General features: G+C 44.3%; 1 protein-coding gene across 1 annotated transcript; it reads left to right on the forward strand.

Annotated features, from left to right (window-relative positions):
* The first annotated feature begins 437 nt into the window (after positions 1–437).
* Positions 438–1,630, forward strand: PTAFR (platelet activating factor receptor). Its single transcript, XM_074934432.1, has one exon. It carries the CDS (start codon positions 438–440, stop codon positions 1,545–1,547), a length of 1,110 nt encoding a protein of 369 aa, XP_074790533.1. The 3' UTR covers positions 1,548–1,630.
* The last annotated feature ends 20,397 nt before the right edge of the window (positions 1,631–22,027 follow it).

Genomic DNA, 22,027 nt, shown 5'->3' on the forward strand with positions numbered 1-22,027 from the left:
AGCTCAGAGGGGTGAGTGGGCACAAAAGAATGCGAGAGAACTCCTGCAGTCAGAGGGGATATGAACTGAGAACAGATAGGTTTCAGAGTAGCAGCCGTGTTAGTCTGTATCCACAAAAAGAAAAGGAGGACTTGTAGCACCTTTAGAGACTAAAAAAATTTATCTGAGCATAAGCTTTCATGAGCTACAGCTCACTTCATCGAATGCATCCGATGAAGTGACCTGTAGCTCATGAAAGCTTATGCTCAGATAAATTTTTTTAGTCTCTAAGGTGCTACAAGTCCTCCTTTGCTTTTTGAGAACAGACAGGTGGCTTTGGGGCTTGGCAGCGACCCTACACCCTGTAATCCTAGTTCATATGTTTTGTGTTCTTAGAATAAGAAGAAAAGAAGAGGACAGAAAATTTTCTGCCTTGGAAGAGTCGGGTCAGTGACACAATGTCCACGAAGTGGGGAGATAGCACTCTTTCACCTCTGAGTGTCTCCACCCTGCCCACTAACACCTCATGCAGGGTGGACTCTGAGTTCAGATACCCCCTTTTCACCATCTTGTACAGCTTCATCTTCATTCTGGGCTTCATTGCCAATTGCTATGTGCTGTGGATTTTCTGCCAGGTTTATGCTTGGAGGAAACTAAACGAAATCAAGATATTCATGGTGAACCTGATAGTGGCTGACCTGCTGTTCCTAATCACGCTGCCCCTGTGGATTGTTTACTATCACCACCGAGGAGACTGGATTATGCCTACATTCCTGTGTAACGTTGCCGGCTACTTGTTCTTCGTTAACACCTACTGCTCCATAGCCTTCTTGACAGTCATTACATACAACCGATTCCAGGCAGTAACCAAGCCCATCACAGCCGCTCAGTTCCCCACCCGGAGAAGGGGTATCTTCCTCTCCGCAGCTATTTGGGTGGTGATAGTGAGCAGTGCTTTGTACTACCTCATTGACGATGGCACTAATGAGGAGGAGATTAACCAAGGCACCGTCATGCGGTGTTTTGAGCGCTATGACACCTCTGGCAACACTGTGCACATCCTTGCAACCCATGTTGTCATATTTGTTATTTTTGTCTTAATTTTCCTGTTTATACTGGTGTGTAACTTGTTCATTATCAGGACACTGCTGACCAAGCAAGTGCAGCTGCAGAAGAGCACCCATGTGAAGCAGAGGGCACTCAGGATGGTGTGTACTGTCCTGGCTGTATTCATCATATGCTTTGTACCTCACCATTTCATTGACCTCCCCTGGACCCTGACGGTCCTAGAGTGGTGGCAGAAAGAAAACTGTCTGTTGCGCCGGCAGATCAACGATGCCCATCAGGTTACTCTATGCCTCTTGAGCACCAACTGCATGCTGGACCCTGTCATCTACTGCTTCCTAACCAAGAAGTTCAGGAAGCATCTTTCAGAGAATCTTAAAAACATGAAAGGGAGTCGCAAGTGTTCCAGGCAAACCACTGAAACAGTGACTGAGGGCACAGTGCCCATCAATGACCTCCCCACCAACCCCATGAGACATGAATACAGCCCTGTCTCCTACTGAGCAGGGCTGGGCCACTTGTGTCATCAGCTTCCTCTCACTAAGCCAGGCTGGAGAGGGACGCATCAGTGGGCCAGATCTCTGCATTTCCATCAGGAAGAGGAAATATGAGCATTCAATCCCCCATACCCACAAATGCAACCAGAGGAATAGGGACTCCGCAGGGGCTGCGAAGGAGCACCTTGTGCCACATACTGATGCTTCATGGGACACTAATCACAGCTCAGTTGGTTTTCTTTTCTGTGAAGAAAAATGCCATTGACCTTGTGCCCTTCCCACTCCTCCTATCTCCTTATGTGATCTGTCAGCACTTTAACATGGGAGGGCAAGGGATTGCCATGCAGAGAGCTCACCCTTATGAATGACAGAGATTCTATGGGATCTGATCCAAGTAACCAGCCTGGGGATAAGGGGGTGGTCTGTGAAAGTTGATGGGTATTGGTGATGTGCTGGAAACCTCTGCCATAGATCTCCCAATCTCTGGGATCTGTATGTATAGATTTTTAAGGTCACCAGGGACTATTATCTAGCCTGACCTCCTGCACATCACCAGCTAGAGAATGTCACCTATTCCTGGACCCAGGCCAATAACTTCTGGTTGAGCTAGCACATATCTTTCAGAAAGAGACCAAATATAAACTGAAAGCTCCAAGTGACAGAAGGTGATTGCCAGCATAGGAGTTAAGATAGCAAATGAATGGGTTTTTAATGCTTCATTATCATTGCTTTTATTTATTATAGATGGGGATTTTTAAGAGGGAGTGGCTATTGTCCCTGCTTGTACTTGTACTGTTGGAAACAAAGAAATGTAGCTGGTTGCTTATTTGAAGACTGTTTTCTAGTATTTTATCATTAAAAAACTAACAGGTTGTGGCCACACCCCAGGGCAACCTCCAAGCCACTCAACTGCTACCGTCATGTTAAGTCCAGTGCAAAAATATCAAGGGTTTTAAGCTCAGGCATTCAGTCCAGGGTGAAAGGGACCCTGCTCTAAACAGTGCTGGCTGCAGACAATATGGGCCCATAGAAAGCTGGTTATCCTGAGGGTGCTAGGCTTGATTACGGATCAGAAGACACTTAAGGCTCCTTGTCTAACCCTGAGTTGCTCAATACTAAACTTCCTTCAAGCACAGGAAGTGGAACAGGGTGGGGAACTTAGTTGGGCTCTTACATGAGTTTTTGGTTCCTAAACTCTTCTAGAAAAATTTCCCAGCTAGTGATTGGAAAAACTCATCTGCCATGTCAACACTGGAAAAGGTTATTTATACCAGTTAGCAGCAGCCTGGTGCTGCTCATACTCAAAGCTGGTGATACCAGCCAGAGAACTGCTAGGATTGTTTGTGTGGCAAACTCCAAGCCTCTCCAATCATCCGACCAACAATGGTATTATATTATGCCCATATTTCACTGAGAGGATTCCTAACTCTTCAATCCCCAGCCATCACTGGGGGACCACTGAAACTTTGATATCTGTGAGTGGGCAAAAAGTTTAGACTTTTCCTTTGTACTGTGGACCTCACAATGGTCACCTATGCATTCAGATGCTACAGTGCAGGACATGGATAAGAACCCGATCAGAACTGCATCTGCCTTTGCCTCCTGTAGGCTAGACTACTGCAATGGTCTCTGCTGAGGGCTGCCCACGAAGACTACGCAGGGGCTTCTTCCAGTGCAGATATGGCATCCACTTGGTTATTAGAGCAAACCATTTTGATGTTAGATGATTGCATTTATTATCAAAGGGCAAAGACATTTGCACAGGACAGACAATGCACTGCAACTGGATTTTTTTTTAAAACTTAACCAAATCACTTAAAATATATCTGTTTAAAAATATTGCTGAGATTTTTCACTTCTGCTTCTGGGATGATCATTTAAATTTTAGAGGAGGAACAGGATTATACTAATGGGAAATTGTTAAACTGCATGCAGGACAAGGATGTCCTGGCCTGACTTAGCAAAATGGATCCTCCAGAAGAGTCTTAAATAAATTTAAAACTTTTCCCCCTTGTGCTCAATCCTCTGATATTTTTTTCTACATTCACCAATAAATGGGGGGCTGAAAGGGGAAGTGAAGAGAAATGGGGGAGAAAAAAAGTGATGTTCTCACTCAGCCCAAAGGGTAGAAATTCATAAATCAAGCCAAGCTGGACGCTTGTGATGAAACAAGTTACATATTTTTAAGCATGACATCTGTAATGATGAACAGAATCAGGGGATGAGGACTCAGACATAAAGGCCAGAATGGACAATCATGATCATCCAGTCTGATCTCCTGCACAACTGCAGGCCACAGAACCTCACCCAATCACTCTTGCAATAGATCCATAACCTCTGGCTGAGTTACTGAAGTCCTCAAACAATGATTTAAAGACAGAAAATCCACCATTTATTCTAATTTAAACCAATGCCCACGTTGCAACAGAAGGTGAAAAAACTCCAGAGGAATATTTCTATAATAATGGATAGATGTTGGGGTAGAATTCAAAGGCAACTGATATTGTATTTAACCTTCATTTATTTCCTCTGGTGCAGTGGAAAGTACAACTAAGGTCTGCAGCCCCCCAAAGCCAGGTTGCCATGTGTTCACTGGCAGCGATTTTTCTTTTTTTAAACCACCAGCGAGTAGGCCAGCCAGGACGATGAAAGAGAAGAATAAAACACAATCTAACCCAGTTAAGGAAAAAGGGAAAGAAATGAGGTTTCAGTAGGAAACCAACTTCTGAAACATTGGCTTGAGCCAGTAGCCAGTAATAGGCCAATAACAAGGAGCACTTTCCAAAAGACTGGGAAAGGGAAGAGCTTTGGACTTTGCTTAGAAAGGTGGGCATGAAATATGATGGGTTTGAACAGTCAGACTGAAATGATTTAAATGGCCAAAAACCAATTATTTTCAGAAACTTTCTGTAACAGAACAAAACAGAGAGAAGAAAGGTCGTTCCATCCATTACAATAATGAAGTGAAGGTAGTGGACAGTAGAGGACAAACGGTTGTGGAGACCCATAAAGTGACTGTTTAACAGTCATACAAAGAATCAGTATTGTGAAGAGCATTTCAATTTTTTTTTTTCAGATTAAATTTTACATTGTGATTTCTGGTAGGTGAAGTCAAGACCGAATCACCACCTTGCCTGCTGAGAGGATTGATGGTAGCTGTATTCCATGAGCATAAATATTCTCTCTCAGGGCCGACTGCCATACCCCATTCACATTGAGTAGTCCTACTGAAACCAATGGGATTATATGAGAGATAATGTACAAATCAGTGTTAAGACTATCAGCTTGAGGGCCAGATTATAAAATACTAGGGCCCAGGACTCTCTTTTTAGTTGTCTCGTATTGCACTGAACATGTTATAATTATTTAACAAGTAACATTCTCAATAAACCACTTTCACACTCATTCAACCTGGTTTTCATTTCTCAGCTGAGTGACAGTTTTTTACTAGAGGAATTTTGGTTTGGATGTGCTTGTCCTTTCTCCAGTTGCATTTAGCTAGGGAGGTGCTGGTTTCCCAATGCCAAGGAATTCTACATGTAGTCAAAAAGATGTGCCAGATTGGCAAAGTTTATCTTGCATTTATTCTTTGGGCTGCTTGCAAGGATATGGAGGATGGAATTAAAGAGTATGTTCATCCACACATCTTCATCACATGATCCATTACATTGTGCCCAAATTCCTGTATTGCTAGCCATTCCCAGGGAACAGGTTGAGACTTAACATCAGGGACAATTCAAGTTCCCCTCCTCTTTATTGGCAAAGAGTTTTAAAGATTAACCTGAACCAAAACTCTAGTTTTCAAGTTTGGGCCCATTTCTGTTAAAGGTGACTATATGACCTCAGCAAAGTCAGTAACTGTGATACTCACACTACCAATCATTCCATGTGGGAATCCCAAAACACTTTCCAAACAATGTGTTAAGTCTCACAGCACTCCTCTGTGTTAGGAGGTATTATTGTCCTTGTTTTACAGAGGGATTTACCCACAGGAAGTTAATTATAGGAATGGGACCACACTTCTTTTAGTGTTAGGATATTGCAAGCTGCTTAGGGGAAAAACCCCAAATCAGCAATGAGTAACTAGTTGCTTGTTTCCCCCCTGATATCAAGAACAAGGGCACATTTAAAACTGATCAAAGGAAATATTTGTTCACACTGTGCACAATTAGCTTGTGGAACTCACTACCATGAGATATCATCTATAAAAGAGCCCATTCTGTATTCAGTGCAAGGTTTGGGTGGAATGCAGTGAATAAGGCCAGAGACCACACACTGAATTAAGTTAAGGAAAAAGACCTAAGTAACCATTCCCTGAGCATCATCCAGTCTTAGCACAGAATGAGGCAGGGGTCCTGGAGAAAAATAAAATGTGATTATGTATTTAAAGACTATCACATGGATATGCATTGGGCAGGTGAATTAGGGTTGCCAGGGCAACAGTAATTCTGGCATTTCATAATTTCTGAGTGCTTGATTTTGCTTCACATTCTTTCAACAGAGTCTTTTGGTAAGCAATCCATAATTACACTGATGGCCGTAAATGTTAGTAAAAATTACTACTAGGAGTACAAAACTGGGTTTTAAAAATAAAGCAAACACTGGTTTACTAAGTATACCTCTCAACCTTCAAACCTGCCAGGATGACACAATCATCCAAAAGGTCGGGTTTCAGAGTAGCAGCCGTGTTAGTCTGTATTCGCAAAAAGAAAAGGAGGACTTGTGGCACCTTAGAGACTAACCAATTTATTTGAGCATAAGCTTTCGTGAGCTACAGCTCACTTCATCAGATGCATTCAGTGGAAAATAAGGTGTGACTAATGACCAAAATGTGGAACACCTGTGTTGTTACGTGTAGTACCAGGACCCACCACATGGACAAAATCCAGCCAGGCTGCTGTGATGATGTGGTGAGAAAACCCTTTTTGCTTTAAGTTCACTCAGCTTGTTAGGTTAGATATTTTTTACCTTTTATTTCTTTGTAACCAATTCTGACTTTTATGCCTCATTACTTCTAATCACTTAAAATCGATCTTTCTGTAATTAATAAACTCCTTTTATTTTTTTTTAATCTAAACCAGGGTGTATTTGGATTGAAGCGTCTGGAACCTCTGTTTAAGATCACAGGGTTTGTGCATATGATTTTTTATAATGAAGTGACAGACTTTCTATGAGCTTGCACTGCACAGAAGGCAAGAGCTGGGCAGGGCATATCTGGAACTGGAAATTTGCTGGTGTCACTGCAATATAATTCAGGAGTGGCTGGCTAAAAGCACTCATAATTCAGCTGGGAGTGATTTTGCATACTAAAGACTGTGTGTATACAGATTGGGAGTGGTTCTCACAGCGAAGCACTGTAAAAGGCACCCCAGTTGGAGAGTTGAGGAGACATAGCTGTCCAACAGTCCAGCTTATACCCTGGGGAATGTCATAACTACTGGTAATTGGAGCTGAATTATTTGTACTCCCCAAAGGCCTGAACTTCTGCTACACCACAAAACCCGATGTGACCGTGCCTGGGGCAACCCTTACTGGAAATGCCAAAGTCAGGGCAGCCTGCAAAAGGAAGAGCAGATACCCACCAGTCTTGTGAGTAACACTGAAGTTAAACTCCCCAACCAGTCACAAACTGTGCTTCAGATCCCTACACTGGTTATCAAGAAGCAAAAGAAAAGGAATCACACAGCCCCCTTAATGCATTCCAGTTCTCTGGCTCCCAGTCAGCATCTAGGTCCAGTACAGTGAGAAGTTATTTTAAAACTCTGCTCACTATACAAAATGTTCTTCTGACCCCAAAGCCCCACATTGCCAGGTCAGTATTAGGTTGGATCTTACCCAAAATACCACATTGCCAGCAAATCCTTTAGCATCTAAAATGAAAGGTTTATTATAAAGAAAAAAGAAAGAACAAGAAGACCGTTGTTAAATGGTAAAGTGGTCACATACATACAAAGATTCAAAGTCCAAGTATCAGGTTTTTAGCGGTATTGGTGAGTTTTCTGGCTTGAAAGTCCCTCTGAAATATATCCACAGCTTGGATGGGTCATTCAGTCCTTTGTTCAGAGCTTCAGTTTGTAGCAAAGTTCCTCCAGAGGTAAAAAGCAGGAATAAAGACAAAATGGAGATGATGCAGCTGCACTTCATAGTCCTTTTGCCATGTGGCTGGTACTTCCTTTGTTCCAAACACAAACTCATAGCACATGGCATTCAAAGGCCTTAGGGATGCCTTGCTAAGTCATAAGGTGTAGTCCCTGGCCCTTTCAATCAGTTCATTGTACAGTTGATGTCCCTTAATGGGCCATCAAGCAGGTTTAGTGCTGATGCCATTTTGTCAGGGAGTGTCAGCCAGAAACACAGCACAAGTTCAGCAATATATCTGTAATATAAATGTGATACAAACATATAAACAAGATTATCATACTTTTCAAATCATAACATTTTCAGATACCTATACCTTACGTTGCGAGGAATCTGACCAGATATGCTATTTTACCAATATTGGTATCAACACTCTTATAAAGTGACCCGCATATTCCATACAGCGTCATACCTGATACCACACTAATGTGGAGAATTAGAAGAATTCTTCCACAAACTCCGCCTCAAAGAATTCTTGCACAAGAATGATAACACCACCCACAGTTACCACGTCCTCATATACAGTCATAAGAAAAAATAATCATCTGACTGGACAGCCACAATGGTTGAAACCACAATCTTAATAATTACATTGATTGTCTCAGGAAAAAATTGAGGAAAGTGATCAGGAACAGTCAGCATGGATTCACCAAGGGAAGGTCATGCCTGACTAATCTAATCACCTTCTATGATGAGATTACTGGTTCTGTGGATGAAGGGAAAGCAGTGGATGTATTGTTTCTTGACTTTAGCAAAGCTTTTGACACGGTCTCCCACAGTATTCTTGTCAGCAAGTTAAAGAAGTATGGGCCGGATGAATGCACTATAAGGTGGGTAGAAAGTTGGCTAGATTGTCGGGCTCAACGGGTAGTGATCAATGGCTCCATGTCTAGATGGCAGCTGGTATCAAGTGGAGTGCCCCAAGGGTCGGTCCTGGGGCCGGTTTTGTTCAATATCTTCACAAATGATCTGGAGGATGGTGTGGATTGCACTCTCCGCAAATTTGTGGATGATACTAAACTAGGAGGAGTGGTAGATACGGTGGCAGGTAGGGATAGGATACAGAAGGACCTAGACAAATTGGAGGATTGGGCCAAAAGAAATCTGATGAGGTTCAACAAGGATAACTGCAGAATCCTGCACTTAGGACGTAAGAATCCAATGCACCGCTACAGACTAGGGACCGAATGGCTAGGCAGCAGTTCTGCGGAAAAGGACCTAGGGGTGACAGTGGACGAGAAGCTGGATATGAGTCAACAGTGTGCCCTTGTTGCCAAGAAGGCCAATGGCATTTTGGGATGTATAAGTAGGGGCATAGCCAGCAGATCGAGGGACGTGATTGTTCCCCTCTAATCGACATTGGTGAGGCCTCATCTGGAGTACTGTGTCCAGTTTTGGGCCCCACACTACAAGAAGGATGTGGAAAAATTGGAAAGAGTCCAGCGAAGGGCAACAAAAATGATTAGGGGTCTGGAACACATGACTTATGAGGAGAGGCTGAATGAACTGAGATTGTTTAGTCTGCAGAAGAGAAGAATGAGGGGGGATTTGATAGCTGCTTTCAACTACCTGAGAGGTGGTTCCAAAGAGGATGGTTCTAGACTATTCTCAGTGGTAGAAGATGACAGAACGAGAAGTAAAGGTCTCAAGTTGCAGTGGGGGAGGTTTAGGTTGGATATTAGGAAAAACGTTTTCACTAGGAGGGTGGTGAAACACTGGAATGCGTTACCTAGGGAGGTGGTGGAATCTCCTTCCTTAGAGGTTTTTAAGACCCGGCTTGACAAAGCCCTGGCTGGGATGATTAGTTGGGGATTGGTCCTGCTTTGAGCAGGGGGTTGGACTAGATGACCTCCTGAGGTCCCTTCCAACCCTTATATTCTATGATTCTATGACTGTGAAATCCTTATCACATCACATCAGCACAATCTCTTCACCGCTGAAAGGACAGCAATACAGTTCCTGAAGTGCAAACACCAAATAGTGATTAAATCAGTAGACAAAGGGGGTGCCATTGTAGTCCTCAACCGTGACCACTACGTTAACAAAGCCAACTGACAACTCTCTGACACCACCTACTATAAAGAATTCAAAGAAGACCCCATATCACAATTTACCAAGGAATGTATGGGTATTATCCAATCCTTCTCCAAATAACTCCAAGGCCTGGTCTACGCTACGAGTTTATGTTGGATTTAGCAGCGTTAAATCGAATTAACCCTGCACCCGTCCACACAACGAAGCCATTTTTTTCGATATAAATGGCTCTTAAAACAGATTTCTGTACTCCTCCTCAATGAGGGGATTAGCCCTGAAATCGACATCGCTGTTTTGAATTAGGGTTAGTGTGGACACAATTCAAAGGTATTGGCCTCTGGGAGCTATCCCACAGTGCACCATTGTGACCACTCTGGACAGCACTCTGAACTCGGATGCACTGGCCAGGTGTACAGGAAAACCTCTGGGAACTTTTGAATCTCATTTCCTGTTTGGCCAGGCGAGCTCATCAGCACAGGTGACCATGCAGTCCCAGAATCGAAAAAGAGCTCCAGCATGGACCGAATGGGAGGTACTGGATCTGATCACTGTGTGGGGTGAGGAATCCGTACTATCAGAACTACGTTTCAAAAGACGAAATGCCAAAACATTTCAAAAAATCTCCAAGGCCATGAGGGACAGAGGCTATAGCAGGGACACAACACAGTGCTGTGTGAAATTTAAGGAGCTCAGAAAAGAGTACCAGAAAACCAAAGAATCAAACGGACGCTCCGGGAGAGAGCCCCAGACATGCTGCTTCTACACTGAGCTGCAAGCAATTCTAGGGGGGGGCCGCCACCACTACCCCACTCCTGTCCATGGAGTCCGAGGATGGGATACTCTCCGCCATGTTTGAGGATTTTGCGGATGGGGAAGATGAGGCGGAGGAGGACGACGAGCTTGAGGAGAGCACACAGCACACCATTCTCCCCGACAGCCAGGATCTTTTTATCACCCTGACTGAAATACCCTCCCAACCCAACGAAGTCGGAGAAGGGACCTCTGGTGAGTGTACCTTTTAAAATATATGTTATAAAAGCAAGCGTTTTTTAATGATTAAGTAGCCCTGAGGACTTGTGATGCATTCGTGGCCAGTACAGCTACTGGAAAAGTCGGTTAACATGTCTGGGGATGGAGCTGAAATCCTCCAGGGACATCTCCATGAAGCTCTCCTGGAGGTACTCTAAAAGCCTTTGCAGAAGGTTTCTGGGGAGAGCAACCTTATTCCGTCCTCCATGGTAGGACACTTTACCACACCATGCTAGTAGCAAGTAATCTGGTATCATTGCATGACAAAGCCTGGCAGCGTATGGTCTCGGTGTTTGCTGGCATTCAAGCAACATCCGTTCTTTATCTCTCTGTGTTATCCTCAGGAGAGTGAAATGGTTCATGGTAACCTGATTGAAATAGGGGAATTTAATTAAGGGGACATTCAGAGGTGGCCATTCCTACTGTGCTGTTTGCCTGTGGCTGAAAAGAAATCCTCCCCGCAGTTAGCCACACAGTGGCGGAGGAGGGGGGGCATTGGCGCTGAGCTGTTCGCGTTTGGCTAGCAGGGATCTTCCCTGATACCAGCCACGCGGTGGGGGGAGGGGTAAAGCGATCATCCCAGAGAATTGGAGGGGGGGGTTAGTTTGGTTTCTGCTGCTGCACGTTAACAGGAAAACCGCAGCACTAAATGGCTAACTCAACGTGCTTTGCTTCGTATGGGAGAAGAGGGCGCTGCTGTTATGAAGGTTGCAGAAGCCGAAAGACTATGGCTTACTATGGCTGCCTGCAAGCTGAATTCTGTTTCCCGGCACTGCATGTGTGAACTCTAACACCAAAGCCACAGGCACTCAATATAAGATGCAAAATGCGACCTTGTACTAAAATCACATATGCTATGTAATGTGAATAGTGTTGTTCACCGTGAAAGAGTATAGCCATTGTTCTGTAAAATGTATCTTTAAAAATACTTCACTCTCTTTTTTTCCTCCAGCAGCTGCAAATGTTTCAAGCCTCCCTCCTCTGTCCCAAAGGCTATCTCAGATAAGGCAGCGAAAAAAAGACACGCATGATGAAATGTTCTCTGAGCTCATGCAGTCGTCCGGCACTGACAGAGCACAGCAGAATGTGTGGAGGGACACAATAGCAGAGTACAGGATGGTGACTGATGAAGGTGAGGAGAGGTGGCAGCAGGAAGATCAGAGGAGGCATGAGGCAATGCTGGGGCTATTGCGGGATCAAACAGACATGCTCCAGCGTTTGGTGGAGGTTCATGAACGGCAGCAGGATCACAGACTGCTGCTGCAGCCCCTGTTTAACCGCCCTCCTTCCTCCCCAAGTTCCATAGCCTCCTCACCCAGATGCCCAAGAACGTGGGGGGGTGAGGGGAAGGATCCGGGCACCCAACCACTCCGCCCCAGTAGACAGCCCAAGCAACAGAAGGCTGTCATTCAAGAAGTTTTAAAGTGGTCTTTTCCTTCCCTCCTCCCACACCCCACGCGGGCTACCTTGTGAGTTATCTCCCTATTTTTATAATCAATTAATAAAGAATACATGTTTTTTAAATGATAGTGACTTTATTTCCTTTGCAAGCAAGCTGTGATTGAAGAGGGGAGGGTGGGTGGCTTACAGGGAATTTAGAGGCAACCAAGGGGGTGGGTTTTCATCAAGGAGAAACAAACAGAAGTGTCGCACAGTATCTGGCCATGAAACTGGTTTTCAAAGCTTCTCTGATGCACAGCGCTTCCTGCTGCGCTCTTCTAACTGCCCTGGTGTCTGGCTGTGCATATTCAGCGGCCAGGCGATTTGCATCAACCTCCCATCCTGCAATAAACGTCTCCCCCTTACTCTCACAGAGACTGTGGAGCACACAGCAAGCAGCAATAACAATGGGAATATTGGTTTTGCTGAAGTCTAACCGAGTCGGTAAACTGCGCCAGCGACCCTTTAAACATCCAATACCACCATTGTGCACTTGCTCAGCCTATAGTTGAACAGCTCCTTACTATTGTCCACGGTGCCTGTGTATGGCTTCATGAGCCAGGGCATTAAGGGTTGGCTGGGTCCCCAAGGATAACTATAGGCATTTCAACAGTTATTTTCTGGTCTGGGAAGTAAATCCCTTCCTGCAGCCGTTTAAACAGACCAGAGTTCCTGAAGACGCGAGCGTCATGAACCTTTCCCGGCCATCCCACGTTGATGTTGGTGAAACGTCCCTTGTGATCCACCAGTGTTTGCAGCACCATTGAAAAGTACCCCTTGCGGTTTATGTACTGGCTGCCCTGGTGGTCTGGTCCCAAGATAGGGATATGCGTTCCGTCTATAGCCCCTCCACAGTTAGGGAATCCCATTGCAGCAAAGCCATCCACTATGACCTGCACATTTCCCAGAGTCACTACCTTTGATAGCAGCAGCTCAATGATTGCGTTGGCTACTTGGATCACAGCAACTCCCACAGTAGATTTGCCCACTCCAAATTGATTCCCGACTGACTGGTAGTTGTCTGGGGTTGCAAGCTTCCAGAGGGCTATCGCCACTCACTTGTGAACTGTGGGGGCTGCTCTCATCTTGGTATTCATGTGCTTCAGGGCAGGGGAAAGCAAGTCACGAAGTTCCATAAAAGTGCCCTTACGCATGCGAAAGTTTCAGAGCCACTGGGAATCATCCCAAACCTGCAACACTATGTGGTCCCACCACTCTGTGCTTGTTTCCCAGGCCCAGAATCGGCATTCCACAGCATGAGCCTGCCCCAGTAACACCATGATCTCCAAATTGCTGGGGACTGCGGTTTTAGAGAAATCTGTGTTCATGTCCTCATCAGTGCGCTGCCGTCACCTCTTCACCTGGTTTTTCAGGTGCTGGTTCTGCATAAACTGCACGATAATGCGTGAGGTGTTTACAATGGTCATAACTGCTGTGGTGAGCTGAACAGGCTCCATGCTGGCTGTGCTATGGCATCTGCTCGGGCAATCCAGGGAAACGGGTGTGAAACGATTGTCTGCCGTTGCTCTGATGGAGGGAGGGGCAACTGACAACATGGCTTACAGGGTTGGCTTACAGGGAATTAAAATCAACAAGGGGGAGGGCTTTGCATCAAGGAGAAACAGAATGACCCCCTCAAGGATAGAACTCAAAACCCTGGGTTTAGCAGGCTCTTGATTTCACGGCGGGAGGGAGGAGAAAATGAATACAAAACAAATCTGGTCTATTTCTTGTTTTGATCCACTTCAACTACCTTTATACATTTTGCTGGCAGCAGATGGTGCAGTAGGACTGCTGGCCATTGTCGTCTCCTGGCTGCTCATTAGAAGACGGTGCAGTAGGACTACTGGCAGGACTGAATCGCCATGAGATGAAACTTAAGAGGGAAATGACGTGGCTGAGTCACTGCCATGTTTGCCCAGGCGTCCCTGAACGCCCTCACCGAGGTCGGCTAAAAGAGCACCCTGGAGTATGGCGACGATGACTTCCTGTCATACTGCACTGTCTGCTGCCAAAAGGCAATGAGCTGCTGCTGTGTAGCAATGCAGGACCGCGTCTGCCAGCACCCAGGAGACATACGGTGACGGTGAGCTGAGCAGGCTCCATGCTTGCCGTGGTATGGCATCTGCACGGATAATCCAGGAAAAAAGGCTTGAAACGATTGTCTGCCGTTGCTTTCACGGAGGGAGGGAGGGAGGGAAGGGGGGGCTTGATGATATGTACCCACAACCACCTGCGACAATGTTTTTGCCCCATCAGGCATTGGGATTTCTACCCAGAATTCAAATGGGCGGCGGAGACTGCGGGAACTGTGGGATAGCTACCCACAGTGCAACGCTCTGGAAGTCGATGGTTGCCTCGGTACTGTGGATGCACTCCGCCGACTAAACACACTTAGAGCATTTGTGTGGGGACACACACAATCGACTGTATAAAAACGCTTTCTACAAAACCGACTTCTATAAATTTGACCTAATTTCGTAGTGTAGACATGAACCAAGAGAAACCCTACAACCTCATCTCCCATGAACCTACCCCAGGGACCTTTTTGCTTCCAAAATACATGAACAAGGGAACCCAGGCAGACACATCAGATCTGGCCATGGCACTCTTACTGAAGGAATATCAGTACTCATAGAAAGCATCCTCAAACCACTCACCACACAAAAAGCCAGCTTCCTCCAGGAGGCTACCCACTTCCTCTAGAAACTCTGCAACATTAACAACCTCCCTCAGAACACTATCCTTGCCTACCTACACACCAACATACCTCACAATGATGGCATCATTGCCAGCCTCCAATATTTACAAGATAATGAACAATACTCGGATCCCACCCCAAACACATTGCCAAACTCTTCCATTTCATCCTCACCCATAACAATTTTACATTCAACAACAAACATGCTATTCAAACTATGGGAACAGCCAGGAGTACTAGGATGGCTCCCCAATATGCCAACCTCTTCATGGGTCACCTTGAAGAAGAATTCCTGGACAAATGCATCACAAAGCCAATGATATACCTGAGATACATCTTTGATATTTTCATCCTCTGGAGAGAGAACCTTCATAGATATCCCCCACAACTTCAATAACTACCACTCATCCCTTAAACTCTCTCTAGAACACTCTCACACTAGTGTCAATTTCCTGGACCGCATGATTAGCTTCAACAATGGAACCCTACAGACAACTATATACCCAAAACCCACGGATTGCCACACCTACCTTACAGATCCAGTAACCAACCAAAAGACATCAAGAAATCTGTTATCTACACCAGGCACTCAGATACTACAGAATATGCTCTCAGGAAAAAGTCTGGGATATACACCTTAACACACTTAAAGCCACCTTCACCAAACAAGGACACTCCACCAGAGAAGTAGATCACATCATGGAATGAGCCACTCAACCTGCTTCACTACAGAAATAAAACCTCCTCCAATCACAAACTGCTAATACTACCACCCCACATGGGAACCCGGATGGAGTATCATCAAACAAATACAACCCATTCTCATTGGGGACCACACATCCGAAAGAAATCTTTCCTGAACCCCCTCTTTCGGCCTTCAGACAACCCCGCAACCTCTTCAAGCTCATCATCAGAAGCAAGCTCCCCACAGACCAGGACAGCAACTCAAAGCAACACCAGACCCTGCCAAGACAACAGATGCAAAACCTGTAGACATACCTTCACTGCTACAATGACCAACACTGCCCACAACATACCTTTCAAGATCCATTGGTCCTACACATGTCTCTATCATGTGGTGTACCTCATCCAGTGCATTAATTGCCACAACAACTATGTGGATGAAATGAGACCATCACTGTGCTCTCAAATGAATTCACATGATAAGACGATGATAAAAGACAAACACCATATCACCTGTGGGTGAACACTTTTCACAAAGCAATCACTCTACGTCTGGCTTCTCAGACCGCATCCTCAAAGGAAACTGCACACCATGTTCAAAAGGTGAGTCTGGGAGCTTAAATTCATAACTGTGCTAGACACTAAAAATAAATGACTGAATACAGACACTGGATTTGTGGCTTATTACAACTATCTATAGCTCACTAACCCCTCCCCTTCCCAATTGGAGAGATGTTAACAGGTCACTTCACCTTGACTGGTTGTGACGGGATCCCCAGGGTGCAATGTGGACTATGGGACCGCTGAGTCTTCTGAACCCACCAACATGGGTTGCCTCTCATGCTGTGATGCTGATGTTAAGCTACAAACCTCTAATAGGCACTGCACTTACACAGACATCCACAGACAGGGACACACCCAACTGAGTTACATGAATGACTTCCTGGTCACTCATGAACCACCAATACAGAGGCTCTAGCCAATTCCCCCCAGCTCCTCAGCCTTGCACCCCAGAATGTACTGTCTTGCATTGGTCAGAAGCCTGGCCAGTATAAACTCATTACCTAGTTCGCCACTCTGACAAAAGGGTAGTGGGCGTGCAACAGCCCTTGTTAACCTTTTCTGAGATTTCCCAAGCACTTCCACCAAAACACACTGTTTTAGGTAAAATATAAAACAGATTTATTAACTACAGAAAGATACATTTTAAATGATTATAAGTGGTGGGCATAAAAGTCAGAGATAGTTGAAATGAAAAGTAAACACACATTCTAAATCCTAAAATTTAGTCTAAGCAACAGTTGAATCAAACAATGTCTCACCCTGATGGATGGTACAAGCAGGTTACAGTTCCTCAATACACAGACTGGGACTACCTTCCAGCCTGCAACTAAACTTCCCCAGTTCAAAATCTTTGTCCTCCAGACATTCTTCTAGGTGTTGAGTTGGAGGGGTGGAGAGAGAGTTGGAGGGGCGGGGGCAGAGAGAAAGAGAGGGGCTAAGCGATGAGGTCACTTCCACTCTTTTATACTTTCTTCCTCCTTGCTGTGACGAGGGGATCAGTAAGTCCCCATTGGTCAAGCAGTCTCCACAGCATATGTGCCTTCTCTAAGGAGTCTGAGATAGTGGATTTTTTTCTTGATGCGTGCTGATGAGCCATTAATGCTGTCGGGCTACCGATGGCTACTCCTTTGTTGTAACTGAAAGGCTGGTTGTGGTTGTTCACCAACATATTTCAGAAACACACATAAATAGTTCATAACTTCACATACAATGATGATACATACAATCCAACAGAGTATTAATGTTCAACAGATCAAGACTTTTAAAATGATACCTCACAAGGTATACTTTGTACAAAAGATATCATAATCATATCACCATGGTAAATATGGGAGTTCCAGAGTGCTACTTTGAGGTACAGTGTGTCACACTGGTTCCATGAAATAGGTGTTATCTACTTATGCTAAACAATCTGTTCCACCTCATATTTAGCTGACACTCATTTCCCAGACTGGAAGAAGAGCTCTGCATAAGCTTGAAAGCTTGTCTCTCTCACCAACATAGTAGAACCTCATAGTTCCAAACACCAGAGTTACGAACCGACCAGTCAAGCACACACCTCGTTTGGAACTGGAAGTACACAATCAGGCAGCAGCAGAGACAAAAAAACAAAACAAAACCCCACAACCAAATACAGTACAGTACTGTGTTAAATGTGAACTACTAAAAAAATAAAGGGAAAGCAGCATTTTTCTTCTGCATAGTAAAGTTTAAAATCTGTATTAAGTCAATGTTCAGCTGTAAACTTTTGAAAGAACCATAAAGTTTTGTTCAGAGTTACAAAAATGTCCGTTCATCCCATTCACAAGTTGTTTGTAACTCTGAGCTTCTACTGTAGAAGTTGGTTCAATAAAAGATGATATCTCATCCACGGTGTCTCTCTAAAACCATAACTGACAGACTATGTTTAACCATTTTAAAGGCTGTGTTCTCATTGTGTGAATATCATTAAAAAAACAAAAACAAAAAAATTCCAAATAATCTCCTAGGCAATCATAGAATCATAGAACTGGAAGGGACCTCGAAAGGTCATCTAGTCCAGTCCCCTGCACTCAAGGCAGGACTAAAGTATTATCTAGACCATCCTGACAGGAGTTTGTCCAACCTGCTCTTAAAAATCCCCAATGATGGAGATTCCACAACCTCCCTAAGCAATTTATTCCAGTGCTTAAACACCCTGACAGTTAGAATGTTTTTCCTAATGTCCAAACTAAACCGCCCTTACTGCAATTTAAGCCCATTGCTTCTTGTCCTATCCGCAGAGATTAAGAAGAACAATTTTTCTCCCTCCTCCTTGTAACAACCTTTTATGTACTTGAAAACTGTTATCATGTCCCCTCTCAGTCGTCTCTTCTCCAGACTAAACAAACCCAATTTTTTCAATCTTCCCTCATAGGTCATGTTTTCCAGACCTTTAATCATTTTTGTTGCTCTTCTCTGGACTTTCTCCAATTTGTCCACATCTTTCCTGAAATGTGGTGCCCAGAACTGGACACAATACTCCAGTTGAGGTCTAATCAGCGCGGAGTAGAGCGGAAGAATTACGTCTCATGTCTTGCTTACAATACTCCTGCTAATACATCTCAGAATGATGTTTGCTTTTTTTGCAACAGCATTACACTGTTGACTCATATTTAGCTTGTGATCCACTATGACCCCCAGATCCCTTTCCGCAGTACTCCTTCCTAGGTAGACATTTCCCATTTTGTATGTATGCAACTGATTGTTCCTTCCTAAGTGGAGTACTTTGTATTTGTCCTTACTGAACTTCATCCTATTTACTTCAGCCCATTTCTCCAGTTTGTCCAGATCATTTTTAATTTTAATCCTATCCTCCAAAGCACTTGCAACCCCTCCCAGCTTGGTAATGTCCACAAACTTTATAAGTTTGCCATTTATCTAAATCATTTATGAAGATATTGAACAGAACTGGACCCCGAACCGATCCCTGCAGGACCCCACTCGTTATGCCCTTCCAGTATGACTGTGAACCACTGATAACTACTCTCTGGGAATGATTTTGCAACCAGTTATGCATCCACCTTATAGCCGCTCCATCTAGGTTGTATTTCCCTAGTTTGTTTATAAGAAGGTCATGCGAAACAGTATCAAAAGCCTTAGTAAAGTCAAGATATACTACATTTTCCGCTTCCCCCCATCCACAAGGCTTGTTACCCCCGTCAAAGAAAGCTATCAGGTTGGTTTGACACAATTTGTTCTTGACAAATCCATGCTGACTGTTACTTATCACCTTATTATCTTCTAGGTGTCTGCAAATAGATTGCTTATTTATTTACTCCATTATCTTTCTGGGTACAGAAGTTAAACTGACTGGTCTGTAATTCCCTGGGTTGTCCTTATTTCCCTTTTCATAAAGACCCCTCCACCCAGCAACTTCATATTCCTAGCACAGATCTGAAGTATTTGAGCCATAGGAACATTACTACCTTTTCTGTGGACCGGCCTCTAGAGGAGAGGTTCCCAAACTTTTCTTATTGCGTACTCCCTTTGAGATCTACCAGCTCCCCATGTACCCCCTTCCACATCCAGCTGCCTGCCTCATCACTGAGACTTTGTGTGTTCTTCTTAACACTACCTGTCTTTAGCCATCTGTCCATATTTCACTGTTACGTACAGATATAGTTATAGTGCAATGTATACAACTGAGAAAAAAAACCCTGTTTCTGAGCTCAGTTAGACTGGACAGTTGCTGGGCAATTGAATCCATGCTGTACGGTGACTGGAGGCAATGGCTCTGTACCTCAGCATCTCTATAATCTCATTGATAAAGCTTGAAGTAAATTAGCTACCATATTTATATAACAAATTCCCATGGAGTTTTAAAGTTTCATCTGAGTAGTTTATTATGAAAATACAATAAATAAAATTAATAAATAAAATCCACCATTACACAATTTCTCCCACATATCCCCCAGAGATGTCTCACATACTCCCAGGGGTACACGTGCCACCATTTGGGAACCCCTGCCGTAGAGGGAGTCTTGACACATACAGAGAGTAATTCAAGACCTATTTGCTAGGCAGAATATTGGCAGTTAGAACTGCAGTTCTATCCCTGGCTCTGGGAAGGAAGAGTGATCTAGTGGTTAGCAACAGGATAACGAAAACACATAGGTTTGGCACATTTAGTCTGACAGGCAGTGTAGATCAGCAGATAAAGATAGGGTCTATCATGTTAGAAACCTATTCCTAGAGTTCTATTCCCAACTGCAACCTCTCTGGTGATTTGTAAAATGGGGTGGCTACCACTTGACTACCTTCTAGGATTGAGGCATGAGGTCTTGGTCTGTAATCTGGGCTATGAAGTGCACAGAAATACAAACAGCAGTCTGTAAAGTTCCCAACTCAGTGCACCTTCCCTTAAGATCTGTGGATACTTTCACTCAGTAGAACAGGAAACCTGAATAGTCTTAAAAAGTTGAACATTCTGCAGAATCTAGTATGCTTTAGAGACTTGCAACTTGGTTATATAGTCAAGTCAAAGGGAATGTACGGGTATTAAAAAATTTGAAGGGTTCCTGAATGCAATATAAACACAGTGAATATTGTAATGTGAAATTTAAAAAAAGCCTGACAAGTATTAAGGCCATCAAGTATGTTCCCTAATTTTTAACAAAGTCCACTTGAATGCCACACATCATGAAAAGTAAATACTCTGCTCTTCTATGGTGCCTTCCATCCATGGTTCTCAAAGTGTTTTATAAACAGGCCTCATAACACTTCTGAGATATGTTTTGCTTTTCTGAAGCAGAGAAAATTATTTAGAAAGTTTAATTATATGCAGAACTTTTTGGGATGATAATCAAAAGCTGAAAATATAGCAATGCATTCAGGAGCAATATGAAAAATAAATGGAGAATTTCTCATCTTCATTTAATTTCCTCCTTCCCCTCCTCTGGACTTTCTTATATGCTGCCCATTACACCTGTAATTAGCTTCCAAACCTAACTGCCATGCCATCTCTCTCCCCTTCCTTCACATCCCTCCTAACATTCACTTTGGCTTGAGAGTACAAGTTTAAAAAAAAAGAAAAAAAAGGTAAAATAGCAGAGTACCTGTATGATTTTATTACTGCAACCATTGTCCTACCTATTTTCCCTTCTCTCCCTCTGCCACCCCCTTTTTAATTAGAGACAAGGTGGGTGAGGGAATATCTTTTATTGGACCAACTTCTGTTGGTGGGAAGAAGCTTTCAAGCTACACACAGCTTTTCCTCAGGTCAGTGCAGCTCTATGTTGTTTGAAGGCTTGTCCCTTCCACCAACAGAAGCTGGTCCAATAAAATATATTTCCTCGCTCACCTTGTTTCTCTTACCCTGGGACCAACATAGCAACAACAACACTGCAAACTCCTTTTTATTACTCTAGCTCAGGGGTTCTCAAACTCCACTCCTTCACCTGACCCCTTTCTGACAAAACGGGGGTGGTGGTGGTGGCGGCGGCGGCAGCAAAGCCCAAGCTCCACTGCTCTGGGCGGGGGAACCAAAGCCAAAGGGCTTTCAGCCCCAGGCAGGGGGCCTGTGACCTGAGCCCTGCCACTAAGGGATGAAGTCCTTAGGTTTCGGACCCGTCTGGTGAGACTCAGGCTTCAGCTTTGGCCTCATACAATGGGGCACAGTCTTCGGCTCCAGACGGTGAGGCTTGGTCTTGGTCTTTGCCTGCTGACCCCAGAAAGTCGAACACCAGCCCTTGGTGATCCCATTGCATGATCAGGATCTCACCCTGTAAGCTCCCGCGGGCATGGGTCACACCTTCACTTGTTCCTGTACCATGCCTAGCTTGGGTGCTCAGCTACCAGTAGAGTAAGTGAACCTTCGCGTCAGGCAGCCCCGGTGCTCACCACCTTGGCAATCGCAGGCCTCCTCCACGCGTCCTGG

Source organism: Natator depressus, chromosome 19 (assembly GCF_965152275.1).
Source record: "Natator depressus isolate rNatDep1 chromosome 19, rNatDep2.hap1, whole genome shotgun sequence".
In the NCBI taxonomy this organism is placed as follows: domain Eukaryota; kingdom Metazoa; phylum Chordata; order Testudines; family Cheloniidae; genus Natator; species Natator depressus.

Excerpts from the sequence above, each read along its gene's own strand:
- PTAFR (XM_074934432.1), top strand. The coding sequence starts at position 438 with ATGTCCACGAAGTGGGGAGATAGCACTCTTTCACCTCTGAGTGTCTCC.